Consider the following 19,638-nt stretch of genomic DNA (forward strand, 5'->3'; position numbering starts at 1 on the left):
ATATGCTGTCAAACTTTGAGTGTGCTCGTACATGTAAAATTTTATCAGTGTATTATTTAATAATGATTAATATATATTTAATGTTGGTGAATGACTACAATCTATATACAATCTGATTAAAGCGCTTAACTTTCTATCTTCATTTTGCATTCCAGGACAAAAGGCTGGGATTGTGTCAAAGACCCGTGGGTTAAAAAGCTGAAATTGACTGTCCAGCTGTTTCTGATTGCTGATGGTCCTGCAGTGTCCCAAGAGGAGGAAACTGGAGATTAAATGCTTTACTTACAACATTTTTATTATTCTAATGCAATTCCAGTTAACCAGATGAACTAATTAGCACCATTTACAATGACATGTCATTCATCCTCTTACCAACAGAACAAGTGCTGCAGTGTCCTGTCAGTAAAAATGCACTGCTTAAGGTCCCTCTGCTGGATAATTCAGGAAATATCAGCACTGTAGAGCGGGACACAAGACCGAGGTTTTTTTTTACCAGAAGTGGTAAACTTTCTAATTTCTAATACTTCTTTCGAAATAATGACACACATCAATAAAATGCAATTACTAACATAAAAATAAAATGAATCCATTACTCTCCTTCATTGTATTAGCTGTATACTGATTTATATTGTTTTGCGTAGACGGACACAGGGCACAGCTCCACCTTGGTTTTATGCTGTTTATGTGAGTTTATACGATTAACATTCTTTGGTTAAGCTTGTTACATTATCAGCTTCACACGGATCGAGTTTCACTTTTAGGAAAAATCAGCAGACGTACTCAGATGTACCTCAGACCATTTTCAGCTGTTTTTCATTCTGGCTGCCTTGAAACATTTCTCAGCCTTTACAATTGAAGGGGGAAAGAAGTTCGGTTCTGCGCAGAGATGCCACTTATCCTTTATATTAAGGGATCCTCCCATACAGAAAAATAAAATTCTGTGTTCCTTTCTGAACCACTTCATGTTCACAGAAACGTGCTCAATACCCTGATTATACAGTGTATGTGGTAAATCAACAGTGCAATAAGTATAGTGAGGTGCTGTGGTGTGGTCAGTCACAACTGCTGCTTCCACAACCCCCACACAGTGTCATAAATCAGAAGTTAACAGGTGGTGGTGATTCCAGGGACATTGTGAATCTAATTACTGATACAATGTTCAGTACAAACAGGAGGGTCATTAGTTAGTAAACAGTGCAACAAGTAATATAAGGTGGTGCAAATTGTATTCAAACAAAGCAAACCCAAAGTGCACTGTCCTTTCCTCCCCTGTAATCTGAGTTCACCATTACTGCAATAAATCGTGCTTCATTACAGCTCCACAAGTGTGTGGCTTCACTTTTCTCTTAAACTCTTTCTCAAGCTGCACATCAAAAGCTTTTCATTCATAAGTTACTAATTCTGGATACTGTATTTAAAAGATTACTCTGTAATGATGTCCTGTTTTTAAACCAAATGTACCTCAACTGTGCGCCTCATTCTGAAAACACGGAACCCCAAAATTCTAATGTAACTCAGCAGAGGGGAAAAAAACATCAAAAAAATACCCAAATACCCTAAATATTTTATAACTGTATTTTATTAATTGTATAGTTCATATTGTTTTGTTTATCTACATCTTAGTTCACCCATCCATCTTCCAGCTGCTTACCTTGGTCAGAGTCATGGTGAGGCCTGGAAACTGGGCACCAGGCAGGCGTACCCACTGGATGGGATGCCAGTCCATCACAGGGCATAAGGCAGGGGTACCCTCTGGATGGGATGCCAGTCCATCACATGGCATAAGGCAGGGGTACCCTCTGGATGGGATGCCAGTCCATCACATGGCATAAGGCAGGGGTACCCTCTGGATGGGATGCCAGTCCATCACAGGGCATAAGGCAGGGGTACCCTCTGGATGGGATGCCAGTCCATCACAGGGAATAAGGCAGGGGTACCCTCTGGATGGGGTGCCAGTCCATCACAGGGAATAAGGCAGGGGTACCCTCTGGATGGGTTGCCAGTCCATCACAGGGCATAAGGCAGGTGCACCCCTTGGATGGGAGACCTTAATTTCATATTTTTTCTTATACAGTAGACTACATGTTTTTTCATAATGTTTGATGATCACATTCTTAACTATTAAAATTGTGATGTTTTGAACTTCTCCTTAACACACTATTCAACTATGTAATACTTTAGAATTAGAATTTAGAGATCAGTGGTCATTGCTGACACACCACAGCACACAGTGCACAACAATGAAATGTTTCTCTGCATTTAATCCATATGTGACATGGCAGGGGGCAGCTAATTCAGTGCCTTGGGGCGGTACCTTGCTCAGGATATTTCAGTGGTGCTGTGCTGGTTGGGGATTCGAACCTGCAATTTTTCAATGACAACTGCACTTCCCTGAGCATCGAGCCACCAATGCCCACAGAAAGGGATCATACCCCTCCACCAATAAGGGGCTCATTAATATATTTGGGAACGAGAATTATGACTTTCTAGTTCAGTTAAAAGCATTTAATATAGTTTAAATTTTTTGCATAGTACCGTTCTCAGGTCATTGCATAAAATACTATGCCACCCTAATTCCCACTTGTACGCCAGCCCTCCACGGCACAATGCTGTATTCTTAATTACAGTAGATTACACATTTTTCGATAATGTTTTAGGATCACATTCTTAACTATTAAAATCGTAATGCTTTGAACTTCCCATTAACGCACTAGTCAGCTGTTTATTTCATTGCCAGTTTGATGTTTACGAATTTCTACAGCCAACGTAATACTTTATCGTATTTGGAGAAGGATATAATGAATTTGTCATTCAGTTAAAAGCACTAAATATCGTTGTAATTCTCTTGCATAGTACCGTTCTCAGTTCATTGCATAAAATGCTATACCAATCTAATTTAAATTTGTACTTAATACAACGCGGGATTTTATAATGCCAGATTGACTGACACAGTAATTGTCGTATTTATCATAATCTAGGTTAATACTGCTGTTAGTTTCGGTTCATGTTACCATTAGTTTAACTTGCATAAATTTGAATTTGACCTGTTTCTAGTTGTACAATATAATGGGTGGGTATCTGTAAAAAAAAATTAAAAAATCAATTGGACAACATCATTAGAGGGCTGCAGGGAAACGGGAAAACCTTAATACCGGTAACAGCAGTGAAATTGCTCGTATATGCATATAATTATATCTGCTATTTTAATTTAAAGTCACTTTGTTCTCTTAAATTATTCGAAAATAATAAAAGTTATTTTTCAAAATATTAATGTTTGAATAATATAGAATGAATAACACAAAATAAGAGTTTGGGGAAAAGTGCCAAGTAAGTAATTTTAATAAGTAGGATATACGGAGATGTTTAATTTTATTGTTGGTGTGCTGGTGAACGCGGGAACTGGGTGGGGGCGGTTTTCGTGCACGCGAGCACCCCCGCCTTGTGTCCTCCTCGGGCCCGGGGAGAAAAATAATCTCCATCCCCGCCCAGGTTATTTTCAGGGTTTGCTAAGCGTTGATACTCACGTTGATACAGACTCTCAGACTCACGCAAGAATTCTTACAGCAAATCTATTTTATTCAATTATAAACCTAAAAATAGCTAAATCAAAAGTACTGGGGCAGTTTGCAAACTATGCAGATTATGAACAAGGTAATAAAATCTCACTCCAGCCAACTGACCACAGTTGCCAAGACTGATTTATTGAATATTGTTACAAAATACCCTCCATACAATATACCTGTCCGGATCTTTGGCGATTATCTGATTGGGAGAAACCCGTGTCCCACGCGCCAGGGAAATTACATCGCCCCCAGTTTGACGCCCCTTATTTCTTCAAATTCAGTGTCGTCAACTTTGGTCAGCTGGCTGGCGTGACATTTTCAGTTCGGGGCATTTATATCTATGTAACAGTTTTAATACATTGTAAATACTTTGTAGGATTTGCAAAATATCCCAAGACTTTTGATGTAACCAATTTTATAAGATTTGCGGTAAGTAAAGCCTTAAAGGTGGCAACCCTGCGCATTCGAAGTGGCAATTAACCCTAAATTCATACGGCCGAATCCTGAGTTTCGGTGTCAAATTTCCGGGTTCAACCCATAATGTATTTATTCTACGCGATTCCAGCCTCAGTCTATGATTTATTTATTCCGCGCATTTACCCGAAGACAGGTGAACCTACTGGACCAGGAGAATTCCCTAACTGGTAACCATTTTACGCTTAATGGTGTAGATGTGTGCCTTTCACTGACAGTCGATATGATATTGTTTGATATAATAACCTTGCACTGTAACATTACAGGGATATCCGTCAATTTTTACAGTGTACAAATAATGTGGCTGTTCAGAGCAGAGAGTTGCGACATTAAAATGAATCCGATTTCCGTTAAGTTTTATTTGGTTACGCGTTCGCACCTTGCGGGACGCGAGTAGCAGGCGGTTGACGCCGTTTATGCAGCTGATTGTGTCACTCATTTATCAACGATGCATTCTAAATTGACAAGTTTCAAATTCATGTTTCAATTTATTTTTCATATGGATGTTAACACAGGGTTAACATTACAGTGAAATGGGAAAACAAGTCTGTCAGCATTGGAGGTTTAGATGAAATAAAATAAAATAAAATTAAGAATTAAAAAAAGTAATGAATAAGGGAATGTCTGTGTAAGTTTGCACTACATGTTACTAATATTAATATTTTACTAATACTACAGGTATCTATTGCTAAGGCATATTCGCTTGTTTACGGGATGGTGTTTTGTATTCATCGCAATAATAAGTTTCAGGGCTCGTTAGTGTCAAGTAATTTTACTCTTCCGTTACATATATCTGGTACCTTTTTGGTAGCACCCTCTGTTGGGTAAATACTGTATAACTAACGCATTTGTTCTATGGAACACAACAGATTATTTTGAATAAACAGTAAATCAAGAATCCCCAAGAGTATATGGATTCTTTATTTTTTCAAACTAAAGGTTTCGATTCAAGTAATTTGAGTCACACAGTAAATTAAAGTCTATGTTCTGTCTTCTTTGTTACTGTAATCATTGAGGGCGTAACCCCCTTGTCTACATGACCAATTAATAAGACGTCTTACACTACGCCTCCTTTTTCGGGTTCATCACTGGGTGTGACGAAGCTGCCGACGGGGAAAGACGCATAGCCATTCTCAGATGTGGCACAACTTAGGTGTCTGATAGTAGAATTCGACCCCAGGGCTCCATCTACTGTACTGACTAATTATTTATATTTCATTAAACATATTTCTCATCCAGGACTGTTGTATCATATAAAGGTCTGTTTGTTTTGGGTGGAGGACACCCCCCTGGACGTGCTGAATAAGGGGACCACAGACCAGTGTCCTCAGTCCTATTTCTCCCCCCAGCTCTGAGAGGAAGATGACCCGCCTGCTGGTTCTGGTGTTGGCTTGTGGAGCTCTGCTTATCTCCACAGAGGCCCAGGATGATTACCACAGTCTCCCTGCACTCTACAAGACGGCCATTAAACTCGCAGTCGAAAAAGCTCATCAAGGAACCAGTCAGCACATGAATTTCTATAACATCCAGGGCCGTCCAAAGGTAACTACTGAGAAAACGTTTACAAAAATGTGAAACTTTCATCATCTCCAAGCTGAACTAATGAGTATCACATTGATTGTGTTTTTTTTATTTCAATGCATATGATGCTTAATGTCTCTTCACAATGAAAGTGATGGTTTTATATCTCAGCCCTGGTCTATTTTACCTTCTCACAGTTTCCCTCTGAATCTGTTGCATTCCAGTCTGTGACAGCTTTGCATCTTTTGCTGATTACTGTTATTTTATATAGACTTTCATTAAAAACATTGTAGGCAATTTTGCATATAACATGTTTATGTGATTTAGATCAGCAATGACTATATTGACATTGAGATTCTCTTGAGAGCAACAAACTGTGCAAAGTCAGCTGAACCAGACCATCGGGATGACTGCGTGTTTATGACCAACAGAGTAAGTAATGAGTCACTGGACTGTCAGCAGTGAACATGTCCATCCGTCCATTCATCCATCCATCCATCATCGTAACCATTGCATCCCAACTGTGCTCGCGGAGCCTATCCTGGGAACACTAGGCGCAAGTGGGAACCAACCCTGGACGGGCGCCAACACTCACACAGTTACAGGCCCAATTTAGACACGCCAATCAGCCTACCCTGCACACTTTTTGAACTGTGGGACGAAACCGGAGCCCCCGGCGAAAACCCACATGAACACAGGGTGAGCGTGCAAACTCCACAAACAAAGGACCTGGGATCTAATCCAGGACCTTCTTGCTCAAAGCTAACCACTGCGCCACCATGCTGCCCTGGTGAAAATGTCAATTAACAAATGAATTTCGGTCCGTGATCATTTTTTCAATGCCCTGTGGGAGAAAGTTGGCCAGCAACAAACAAACAAACAGATAAATAAAGAGCCTCAAATATCCAGGTCCTTCATGTTATTCTGAAATTTTAGTAGAGCAAAGGCAAAAGGCTGGATTACCAGACAGAAGCAAACGCTAATCATCTGAGGGGCGACCTGTAGATTATGTCTCGAGCTATGAACCCTAGCTGGCCTTATTTAAAGACCTGTGGGCTTTACTACAAAGCGGGTTTTACATAGCCAGAGTTAACTCAATAGAGCCGGGTTAACCAACTCTGATTACTGAAATCAGCATTAAATGACGCTATGATGGTGGTAATTAACTCGGCATGTTGACATGGGGTTTCTTTGTCACAGTCTGTGTATATTTACATATAAGGGCCCACTTTGGCATTGCAAACTAGTGATGCAAACTGACATCCGCCCTTTGGTAGGCGGCTCATAAAGGGTCACCGAATATCAGTATCGGGATAGAATCTCTGTATTACTTGGTATCGGATCGAAAGGAAAATCAATGGTATTACCCATCCCTACTATTCAGTCAAAGGGTGGCTCCTATATAGGCTACGTTTGTGCTGAAAGGGCGGGACTTAATCAGAAAGCCAGCAATTAAACCAGATCAGAGCAAGTTAGGTGTGCAGTGTGAATTACCATTGTCATTGTTGGTTAATTCTTTTAGATGTATTTGCTTTGTATGATATAGCCATATGGTGTCCCTGCTTTGGAAGCTCTTTCCCCTAAAATTGTTCTGTGTCATTAAACCCTGCAGTCCAGCAGCTCTGCCTTAAATCTTTAGATATATCTTTACTACACCTTCTCTCACTGTATTTATTGCCCACCACTCTTTATATACTGTTTTTGTGTGTCTGTGTGTTTTTGCAGCCATTCATTAACTGTAGAGTTTGCAGCAAACGGTCTGGTAATGATCTTACGGATCCATCAATTGACTGTGCACCACAAAAGAGAGTGGATGAAGTAAGTGTAAATTAGATTTGAGAGTCTTAGCATTATGGAAATGTAACAAGATCAGCTTACTGTGAAAAGTGTGCTCAGCATATGCTGTCAAACTTTGAGTGTGCTCGTACATGTAAAATTTTATCAGTGTATTATTTAATAATGATTAATATATATTTAATGTTGGTGAATGACTACAATCTATATACAATCTGATTAAAGCACTTAACTTTCTATCTTCATTTTGCATTCCAGGACAAAAGGCTGGGATTGTGTCAAAGACCCGTGGGTTAAAAAGCTGAAATTGACTGTCCAGCTGTTTCTGATTGCTGATGGTCCTGCAGTGTCCCAAGAGGAGGAAACTGGAGATTAAATGCTTTACTTACAACATTTTTATTATTCTGATGCAATTCCAGTTAACCAGATGAACTAATTAGCACCATTTACAATGACATCCTCTTACCAACAGAGCAAGTGCTGCAGTGTCCTGTCAGTAAAAATGCACTGCTTAAGGTCCCTCTGCTGGATAATTCAGGAAATATCAGCACTGTAGAGCGGGACACAAGACCGAGGTTTTTTTTTACCAGAAGTGGTAAACTTTCTAATTTCTAATACTTCTTTCGAAATAATGACACACATCAATAAAATGCAATTACTAACATAAAAATAAAATGAATCCATTACTCTCCTTCATTGTATTAGCTGTATACTGATTTATATTGTTTTGCGTAGACAGACACAGGGCACAGCTCTACCTTGGTTTTATGCTGTTTATGTGAGTTTATACGATTAACATTCTTTGGTTAAGCTTGTTACATTATCAGCTTCACACGGATCGAGTTTCACTTATAGGAAAAATCAGCAGACGTACTCAGACGTACCTCAGACCATTTTCAGCTGTTTTTCATTCTGGCTGCCTTGAAACATTTCTCAGCCTTTACAATTGAAGGGGGAAAGAAGTTCGGTTCTGCGCAGAGATGCCACTTATCCTTTATATTAAGGGATCCTCCCATACAGAAAAATAAAATTCTGTGTTCCTTTCTGAACCACTTCATGTTCACAGAAATGTGCTCAATACCCTGATTATACAGTGTATGTGGTAAATCAACAGTGCAATAAGTATAGTGAGGTGCTGTGGTGTGGTCAGTCACAACTGCTGCTTCCACAACCCCCACACAGTGCCATAAATCAGAAGTTAACAGGTGGTGGTGATTCCAGGGACATTGTGAATCTAATTACTGATACAATGTTCAGTACAAACAGGAGGGTCATTAGTTAGTAAACAGTGCAACAAGTAATATAAGGTGGTGCAAACTGTATTCAAACAAAGCAAACCCAAAGTGCACTGTCCTTTCCTCCCCTGTAATCTGAGTTCACCATTACTGCAATAAATCGTGCTTCATTACAGCTCCACAAGTGTGTGGCTTCACTTTTCTCTTATACTCTTTCTCAAGCTGCACATCAAAAGCTTTTCATTCATAAGTTACTAATTCTGGATACTGTATTTAAAAGATTACTCTGTAATGATGTCCTGTTTTTAAACCAAATGTACCTCAACTGTGCGCCTCATTCTGAAAACACGGAACCCCAAAATTCTAATGTAACTCAGCAGAGGGGAAAAAAACATCAAAAAAATACCCAAATACCCTAAATATTTTATAACTGTATTTTTTTAATTGTATAGTTCATATTGTTTTGTTTATCTACATCTTAGTTCACCCATCCATCCATCTTCCAGCTGCTTACCTTGGTCAGAGTCATGGTGAGGCCTGGAAACTGGGCACCAGGCAGGCGTACCCTCTGGATGGGATGCCAGTCCATCACAGGGCATAAGGCAGGGGTACCCTCTGGATGGGATGCCAGTCCATCACAGGGCACATGACAGGGGCACCCTCTGGATGGGACGCCAATTACAGTAGATTACACATTTTTCGATAATGATTGATTTTCATATTATAAACTATTCAAATCGTATTGCTTTGAACTTCCCATTAACGCGCTAGTCAGCTGTGTATTTCATTGCCAGTTTGATGTTCACCCATTTCTACAGTCAACGTAACATTTTATCGTATTTGGGGAAGAAAATAATGAATTTGTCATTCAGTTAAAAGCACTAAATATCGTTGTAATTCTCTTGCATAGTACCGTTCTCAGTTCATTGCATAAAATGCTATACCAATCTAATTTACATTTGTACTTCATACAACGCGGGAATTTATAATGCCAGATTGACTGACACAGTAATTGTCATATTTATCATCATCTATGTTAATACTGCTGTTAGTTTCGGTTCATGTTACCATGAGTTTAACTTGTATAAATTTGAATTTGACCTGTTTCTAGTCGTACAATATAATGGGTGGATATTTGTAAAAAAAAAAAAAAATCAATTGGACAACATCATTATTGGATGACCCTGCAGGGAAACGGGAAAACCTTAATACCGGTAACAGCAGTGAAATTGCTCGTATATGCATATAATTATATCTGCTATTTTAATTTAAAGTCATTTTGTTCTCTTAAATTATTTATTCATACCCCAACACCGCCTGGTGGCAGCGTAGCCTAGACTGTACGAGGCTACTGAAGAACAATTTGTTTGAATTCACGAGAAAAGCACTGCTCTCAAAGGAAATGGAAAAGGAGTAAGTTTTTCAGTAAGTTCAAACGAATTCTAAGTTATTTTTCAGAATATTAATGTTTCAATAATATGGCATGAATAACACAAAATAAGAGTTTGGGGAAAAGTGGCAAGTGAGTAATTTTAATAAGTAAGATATTTAAAGGTAAATATTGAGATGTTTCATTTTACGCTGTACTGTTGGAGTGTTCGTGAACGTGGAGGAGGGGGGGCGTTTTTCGTGCACGCGAGCACCCCCACCTTGTGTTCTCCTCGGGCCAGGGGAGAAAAAAATCTCCACCCCCAGCCCAAGTTATTTTCAGGGTTGCAAAGCGTGACACTCACGCTTTCGGACGGTCAGACTCACGCAAGAAATCTTACAGCAAATCTATATTATTCAATTATAAATCTAAAATTAGCTGAATCAACAGTACTGGGATAGTTTGCAAACGATGCAGATTATTAACAAGGTAATAAAACTGTTATATATATGTAACTGCGTGTACAGACTTATCTCGAATTGAAAATCTCACGCCATCCAAGTGACCAAAGTTGCCAAGACTGATTTATTGAATATTGTTACAAAATACTCTCCATACAATATACCTGTCCGGATCTTGGGCGATCATCTGATTGGGAAAATGCCGTGTCCCACGCGCCAGGTAAATTACATCGCCCCCCGCTTGATGCCCCTTATTTCTTCAGATTCAGTGTCGTCAACTTTTGTCAGCTGGCTGGCGTGACATTTTCAGTTCGAGGCATTATCTATGTAACAGTTTTAATACATTGTAAATAGTTTGTAGGATTTGCAAGATATCCCAAGACTTTTGATTTAGCCAATTTTAAAAGATTTGCGGTAAGTAAAGCCTTAAAGTTGGCAACCCTGCGCATTCGAAGTGGCAATTAACCCTAAATTCATACGGCCGAATCCTGAGTTTCGGTGTCAAATTTCCGGGTTCAACCCATAATGTGTTTATTCTACGCATTTCCAGGCTCAGTCTATGATATATTTATTCCGCGCAACTCGACATTTACCCAAAGACAGGTGAACCTACTGGACCAGGAGAATTCCCTAACTGGTAACCATTTTACGCTTAATGGTGTAGATGTGTGCCTTTCACTGACAGTCGATATGATATTGTTTGATATAATAACCTTTCACTGTAACATTACAGGGATATCCGTCAATTTTTACAGTGTACAAATAATGTGGCTGTTCAGAGCAGAGAGTTGCGACATTAAAATGAATCCGATTTCCGTTAAGTTTTATTTGGTTACGCGTTCGCACCTTGCGGGACGCGAGTAGCAGGCGGTTGACGCCGATTATGCAGCTGATTGTGTCACTCATTTATCAACGATGCATTCTAAATTGACAAGTTTCAAATTCATGTTTCAATTTATTTTTCATATGGATGTTCACACAGGGTTAACATTACAGTGAAATGGGAAAACAAGTCTGTCAGCATTGGAGGTTTAGATGAAATAAAATAAAATTAAGAATTAAAAAAAGTCATGAATAAGGGAATGTCTGTGTAAATTTCCACTACATGTTACTAATATTAATATATTACTAATACTACAGGTATCTATTGCTAAGGCATATTCGCTTGTTTGCGGGATGGTGTTTTGTATTCATCGCAATAATAAGTTTCAGGGCTCATTAGTGTCAAGTAATTTTACTCTTCCGTTACATATATCTGATACCTTTTTGGTAGCACCCTCTGTTGGGTAAATACTGTATAACTAACGCATTTGTTCTATGGAACACAACAGATTATTTTGAATAAACGGTGAATCAAGAATCCCCAAGAGTATATGGATTCTTTATTTTTTCAAACTAAAGGTTTCGATTCAAGTAATTTGAGTCACACAGTAAATTAAAGTCTATGTTCTGTCTTCTTTGTTACTAAAATTATTGAGGGCGTAACCCCCTTGTCTACATGACGAATTAATTAGACGTCTTACACTACGCCTCCTTTTTCGGGATCATCACTGGGTGCGACCAAGCTGCCGACGGGGAAAGACGCATAGCCATTCTCAGATGTGGCACAACTTAGGTGTCTGATAGTAGAATTCGACCCCAGGGCTCCATCTACTGTACTGACTAATTATTTATATTTCATCAAACATATTTCTAATCCAGGACTGTTGTATCATATAAAGGTCTGTTTGTTTTGGGTGGAGGACACCCCCCTGGACGTGCTGAATAAGGGGACCACAGACCAGTGTCCTCAGTCCTATTTCTCCCCCCAGCTCTGAGAGGAAGATGACCCGCCTGCTGGTTCTGGTGTTGGCTTGTGGAGTTCTGCTTATCTCCACAGAGGCCCAGCAAGATTACCACAGTCTCCCTGCACTCTACAAGACGGCCATTAAACTCGCAGTCGAAAAAGCTCATCAAGGAACCAGTCAGCACATGAATTTCTATAACATCCAGGGCCGTCCAAAGGTAACTACTGAGAAAACGTTTACAAAAATGTGAAACTTTCATCATCTCCAAGCTGAACTAATGAGTATCACATTGATTGTGTTTTTTTTATTTCAATGCATATGATGCTTAATGTCTCTTCACAATGAAAGTGATGGTTTTATATCTCAGCCCTGGTCTATTTTACCTTCTCAAAGTTTCCCTCTGAATCTGTTGCATTCCAGTCTGTGACAGCTTTGCATCTTTTGCTGATTACTGTTATTTTATATAGACTTTCATTAAAAACATTGTAGGCAATTTTGTATATAACACGTTTATGTGATTTAGATCAGCAATGACTATATTGACATTGAGATTCTCTTGAGAGCAACAAACTGTGCAAAGTCAGCTGAACCAGACCATCGGGATGACTGCGTGTTTATGACCAATAGGGTAAGTAATGAGTCACTGGACTGTCAGCAGTGAACATGTCCATCCGTCCATTCATCCATCCATCCATCCATCCATCCATCATCGTAACCATTGCATCCTAACTGTGGTCGCGGAGCCTATTCTGGGAACACTAGGCGCAAGTGGGAACCAACCCTGGACGGGCGCCAACACTCACACAGTTACAGGCCCAATTTAGACACGCCAATCAGCCTAACCTGCACACATTTTGGACTGTGGGACGAAACCGGAGCCCCCAGCGAAAACCCACATGAACACAGGGTGAGCGTGCAAACTCCACAAAGAAAGGACCTGGGATCTAATCCAGGACCTTCTTGCTGAAAGCTAACCACTGCACCACCATGCTGCCCTGGTGAAAATGTCAATTAACAAATGAATTTCGGTCCGTGATCATTTTTTCAATGCCCTGTGGGAGAAAGTTGGCCAGCAACAAACAAACAAACACATAAATAATGAGCCTCAAACATGCAGGTCCTTCATGTTATTCTGAAATTTTAGTAGAGCAAAGGCAAAAGGCTGGATTACCAGACAGAAGCAAACGCTAATCATCTGAGGGGCGACCTGTAGATTTTGCCTCGAGCTATGAACCCTAGCTGGCCTTATTTAAAGACCTGTGGGCTGTACTACAAAGCGGGTTTTACATAGCCAGAGTTAACTCAATAGAGCCGGGTTAACCAACTCAGATTACTGCAATCAGCATTAAATGATGCTATGATGGTGGTAATTAACTCGGCATGTTGACATGGGGTTTCTTTGTCACAGACTGTGTATATTTACATATAAGGGCCCACTTTGGCATTGCAAACTAGTAATGCAAACTGACATCCGCCCTTTGGTAGGCGGCTCATAAAGGGCCACCGAATATCAGTATTGGGATAGAATCTCTGTATTACTTGGTATCGGATCGAAAGGAAAATCAGTGTTATTACCCATCCCTACTATTCAGTCAAAGGGGCGCTCCTATGTAGGCTACGTTTGTGCTGAAAGGGCTGGACTTAATGCCTGTTTTAATCAGAAAGCCAGCAATTGAACCTGATCAGAGCAGTTTAGGTGTGCATTGTGAATTATCATTTAAAATTATCTCGTTTAAGTAATGAACTGCAATTCATAGTATCTAAAACTCGGTAAGCCTCTAGAAACCTGGCTAATCCTGTAACCACGCTCTGTAGTACCCCCTTCAGCAGTGTAATCACTTAGCATGATCGGAGGGCAGTATTTTAATACAGAGCAGTGTTCAATTAAACGGGATTTGTCATTAATACTTTTAGATGTACTTGCTTTGTATGATATAGTCTTATGGTGACCCTGCTTTGGAAGCTCTTTCCCCTAAAATTGTTCTGTGTCATTAAACCCTGCAGTCCAGCAGCTCTGCCTTAAATCTTCAGATATATCTTTACTACACCTTCTGTCATTGTATTTATTTCCCACCACTCTTTAAACACTGTTTTTGTGTGTCTGTGTGTTTTTGCAGCCATTCATTAACTGTAGAGTTTGCAGCAGACGGTCTGGTAATGATCTTACGGATCCATTCATTGACTGTACACCACAAAAGAGAGTGGATGAAGTAAGTGTAAATTAGATTTGAGAGTCTTAGCATCATGGAAATGTAACAGGTGTGTGAATTGTGTCTAAACATGTGGTTAAACTTTGATTGTGTTTGTACATGCAAAAATTTGATCAGAGTACTGTTTATTAATGACAAAGTTACTTTTAATCAGTGGCAGCACCAGGGAAAAGCTTGGGGGGGGGGGGGGCTCTAGCTCCTCCTGCAATGACCATAGTACCCCCACAGCACCCCCAAAAGATTGGTTTCATTTTTTTAAACTATCTGTAAAATCTGTATATTGTGTAAGACATTTTTGCGGTTTTTATTGCATACTTGTAATGTATTTTTTGTTCAAAGTACCCATAGAGGCTCTGTGAGCTAGACGTTAGAATTTCATATTTTATCCTCCTACATACTGTAGCTTATCAGCTGTGTGCTTCTATACACCATCTACATAAGCTGAAAAGCTAAAGCACCCGCTCTAAATAATCTCACTCCCCTATAGCACCTGTAGCATTAAGTCACTGGCGCTGCCACTGCTGAATAAACGACTCCAATCTGACTAAACCGCTTAACTTTTCATCCCCATGTTACATTTCAGGACAAACGAAGTAATATGTGTCCTTCTGATAAACGTCTTATCGGATCTGACACTGCCATGACTGTCTGGGCTGTTTCTGATGGCTGATGGTCCTGCAACGTGGACCAGAGGAGGAAACTGGGAGGGAAAATGCTTTGCTTTGTTATATAGCTGAAATCAGGATGTAATACAGCATTTAAATTTTTCTTATCCAGTTGCAGTTAACCAGATGATCTACTTAACACCATTTACATTGACATTTCATTTGCACTCTTACCAACAGACCGATTGTTGAAATGTTGCAGTGTGCTGTCAGCAAAAATGTACTGATTAAGGTCCCTCTGGCAGATAGCTGAGGAAATATTATTTGCATCCAATTCCTTTTTAACACTTTGTTGACTAATTTTACCCAGATGTACTCAAGATATAAATGGATAAGTTTCTATTTTCATTCTCTTTGTTTCTACTGGGGGTAACAGCTGTACAAAATCAACAATGTGATTCATTGTTCAGTCATAACAATAACAACAGTCTATTAAAACAATTTGTAATGTTTCATTTGCCATCACATTCAACAATAAATTTCAATGTCAACCTGGAATTGAAAAAGAAACATCTCAAGGTGAAATCACATAATGTTCCAGCTGAGGTTGGCCGTTCTTCATGCGTTATAACATAAATGTTAACAGTCAGTGTTGCAAAAGTCAACAAGATATTGAATCCATAGAGGGGGGTCACCCTAAAAGTTGCCAACGCTCTGTTGACTCAGTAACTTAAAAATTACAAACTAACTTTAGTATTAACCCCAGCAGAAAAGCTGTGTGCCGAGAGCATCATGGAATGGGGTCACATGGCTGAAGAGCTGTATGCAAGCCAAACATCACCCAGAGCAATGCCAAACGTTGCATGGAGTGGTAAAAAGCACACCGTCACTGGACTCTGGAGCACAGGAAATATGGAGTGATGAATCACGCTTCTCTGCCTGGCAGTCTGACGGACCAATCTGGGTTTGGCAGATGCCAGGAGAACGTTACCTGCCTGACTGCATTGTGCCGACTGTGAAGTTTGGAAGAGGAGGGATAATGGTATGGGGCTGTTTTTCAGGGGTTGGGTTAGGCCCCTTTGGTCCAATGAAGGGAACTCTTAATGCTTCAGCATGCCAAGACACTTTGGGCAATTCTATGCTTCCAACTTCATGGGAATAGTTTGGGGAAGAGCCCTTATCTATTATAGCATGACCATGCCCCAGTGCACAAAGCAGGGTCTAAAGAGACATGGTTGGGTATGTTTGGTGCAGAAAAACTTAACTGGCCTGTGCAGAGCCCTGACCTCAAACTCAATGAACACTTTTGCGAGATTACGAGCCAGGCTTCCACGTCCAACATCCGTGCCTGACCTCACAAATGCTCTTCTGGATAAATGCGCAAAAATTCCCACAGACGTACTCCAAAATCTTGTGGAAAGCCTTCACAGAAGAGTGGCAGCTGTCATAGCTGCAAAGGGGCGGCCGACTCCATATTGATGCCTATGGATATAGAATGAGATGTCAAAGTTCCTGTAGGTATAATGGCCAGGTGTCCTAATAGTTTACATTTTCTATAAAGCACACATTACATGGATTCACAAATACAGCCTGGTCAGGATCAGTCACTTCCTTGTCCTGTCTTGTCTGTTTTTTCCCTGTTTGTGAAGCCATTCCATTCGATCCTGTGCTTAGCACGTTCACTAGTCCTTGTGTTTTCCTCTGTGCCCCAGGTTGCCACGTGGCTAAATGGGCTGAGTGTGCGGCTTAGTAATCATCCATTTCCTAACTGTTGTGGATAGTGTGGTGTTTCCTGACCCCTTATCTGATGATTGCATGTTTATTATGTTTTTTGTGTGATTGTATTTCTGTATTGATTCTAGTTTTGCGGCATTTGCTCTTAGTTATCCTTGCATGTGTCTAGTTCATTGTTATGCCCTGATACCTCTGTTTCTCGTAGTTTTCCTATTCCAAGTACCTTGTTAACAGTCCACAGCTGTCCCTCGTTTAGCTCTTGTTGTCAGTGTATATATGTGCCTGCCCTGGCCCTGTTCCTTTGTCAGTTATCACACATGTAGTAAGTGTTACAATGTGTCTCCTGTTTGTGCTAGTGTTCCCTGGATGGTTCCTCTACTTTAGTTTTAGCCCTTGGTTGGTCCTTGAGCCACCTTCCTGCCTTTGTTTTGACCTCTCATGGTCCCTTTTTTTCTTGTTTATGTAATAAAATCCTTCTCAGTTTCCAGATCACCCTGTGGGTTGTCCCTAACTGTGCTTTCAGGACAATTATAATATATTCAAAAATATTTGATATACATTTAAGTCTGCACTAACACCATGCACATGAGCCATATAATCAAAAACATACAAATAAACAAAATGACAAGACACAGCTATACATAATTACAAGCTCACCAGTGAAATCATCTATGTGCTTCTTTTCCTGTAATGTGGGGTTTCCATATCAGAATCTGTGTGAATTTATATAATGGGGCCCTCTTTGGCATTGCAAACTAGTGATGCAAACTGATATCCACCCTTTGATAAGTGGTTCATAAAGGGGCACCGAATATCAGCATCGGGATAGCATCTCTGTATTACTTGGTATCGGATCGAAAGGAAAATCAGTGGTATTACCCATCCCTACTATTCAGTCAAAGGGGGGCTCCTAGATAGATAGATAGATAGATAGATAGATAGATAGATAGATGATAGATAGATAGATAGATAGATAGATAGATAGATAGATAGATAGATAGATAGATAGATAGATAGATAGATAGATAGATGGATGATAATTTATTAATCCCTCGGGAAGATTCCTCTGGGAAATTCTAGTTTCCAGCAGCAGTACACCAGCATATTACAAGTTATAAGAAGTTATAAGAAAAAAATAAAAATACATATATATAGGCTACGTTTGTGGTGAAAGGGCGGGACTTAACACATGTTTTAATCAGTAAGCCAGCAATTAAACCTGATCAGAGCAGTTTAGGTGTGCAGTGTGAATTACCATTTAAATTTATCTTGCTTAAATAGTGAACTACAATTCATAGTATCTAAAGCTTGGAAATACGCCTCTAGAAACCTGGCTAAGCCAGTAAACACGCTTCGTAGTACACTTCTCAGCGGTGTAATCAGGGTCACTTGGCTTGATCGGAGGACAGTATTTAAATACAGAGCAGTGTTCAGTTAAACGGGATTTGTTGTTAATACTTTTAGTTGTACTTGCTTTGTATGATATAGCCTTAAGGTGACCCTGCTTTGGAAGCTCTTTCCCCTAAAATTGTTTCGTGTGATTAAATCCTGCAGTCCAACAGCTTTGCCCTAAATCTTTAGATATATCTTTGATATATCTACACATTTAAAAAAAAAATATATATATACATTTATTAACTCTTTCAATAGTGTTTTTGTGTGTTTTTACAGCCATTCATTAACTGCAGAGTTTGCAGCAAAAGGTCCGGTAATGATCTTATGGATCCATTCATTGACTGTGCACCACAAAAGAGAGTGGTTGAAGTAAGTAAAATAAGTAGATTTTAAAATAAGTAGACTTTGCATTATGGAAATGTAACAAGATCAGCTAACTGTGAAATGTGTGCTCTAAATATCGTGAATGTAAAAATATGTTCAAACTTGATCAGTGTACTATTTATTAATTGTAAAGTTAAGGTGAATAAATGGCTACAATATATGTATCACATTCTGCTTAAAGTGCTTAACTTTTCATCCCCATGTTGCATTTAAGGACACACGGACTAAAAAATGTCAAATGATCCGACCTAGCAGGACATTATTGTGCTAATAGTTCCTGCGATTGGACCTGCCGTTTTTCAAGTAATTTCTTGCCATTTCCGAACAAAACGTTCAGCAGCAGCATCTTACGAACTGCCGCCACCAACGAAAGTATGGTGGGAAATATTTAAGGCCAATTTATACGATACTACTGATCCCCCTCCCGCCCCAAAATACATTCATAACTTCCCGATGTCACAGTGGAAGGTGTACATGGTCTTGCTCCCGGCTGTGTAGCAATACCATGTAACGCAGCGCAAACACCTGCCAAAACTGCACATTCTATGGCCTCTAAGTGAATGGAATTCGCCATGTTGTCCTGCCTCAGCCCTAACCTGCCACCACTTAGCGCGCTCTCGTCGGTACCGCCCATTTCTATGCAGACGGCGGTGGGTAATTTGCATACGTTTTCAACATTTAGAGTCTACATTTAACATTTATATTTAACATTTAGCATTTATATTTAACTTCCACCTTAACTTAAATTTAGTTTTACATTTAACATTTAGATACAAGTTAACATGTAACATTTATATTTAACATTTACATTTAATATTTATATATAGACATACCATTTATATTGTAATACCTTCAGGTATTATGTGTTCGATGTTATTCTGTCAAGTTAGGTTCTGTGTTTATGAGGGTGTGGTTATGGAATTGCGTGTGACGTGGGACGTGAGGGGGGGGAGTCGGTTTTTGGGGAGTAGTTTTGGGTGCGGTTGCACGAGTTGTGTGTGGGACATAACCGAACCACTCTCGCTGTTAATAAATCCTTTTTCTGCAGCAACCATCGGAGATCTTATTTCTTTTAATCTGGTCATTACAAAATTTACATATGATAA

The 19,638-nt window shown here is 39.7% G+C and overlaps 1 protein-coding gene across 21 annotated transcripts in view; it reads left to right on the forward strand.

Annotated features, from left to right (window-relative positions):
* Positions 1-19,638, forward strand: part of LOC125725295 (cytochrome b5-like) — an 82,333-nt gene that overhangs the window by 41,222 nt on the left and 21,473 nt on the right. For 7 of the 21 annotated variants that reach the window (XR_007387417.1, XR_007387418.1, XR_007387419.1 and 4 more), the window contains one exon: positions 156-597. The exons of 1 other annotated variant lie outside the window; for it this stretch is intronic. Coding sequence is in view for 8 of the 20 variants with exons in the window: in XM_049002111.1 (XP_048858068.1) it covers positions 156-194 (39 nt within the window). In the remaining 12 variants the exon portion in view is untranslated. Of the gene's footprint in view, positions 1-155; positions 598-4,047; positions 4,208-5,386; positions 5,580-5,885; positions 5,991-7,283; positions 7,377-7,610; positions 8,044-12,228; positions 12,422-12,727; positions 12,833-14,321; positions 14,415-14,997; positions 16,062-18,424; positions 18,438-19,638 lie in introns of those variants that run through there. 13 more of the 21 variants (XR_007387428.1, XR_007387426.1, XR_007387429.1 and 10 more) reach the window with 11 other exon arrangements.

The sequence above is a fragment of the Brienomyrus brachyistius genome, unplaced genomic scaffold (assembly GCF_023856365.1).
Source record: "Brienomyrus brachyistius isolate T26 unplaced genomic scaffold, BBRACH_0.4 scaffold64, whole genome shotgun sequence".
NCBI classification, from domain to species: Eukaryota; Metazoa; Chordata; class Actinopteri; order Osteoglossiformes; family Mormyridae; genus Brienomyrus; species Brienomyrus brachyistius.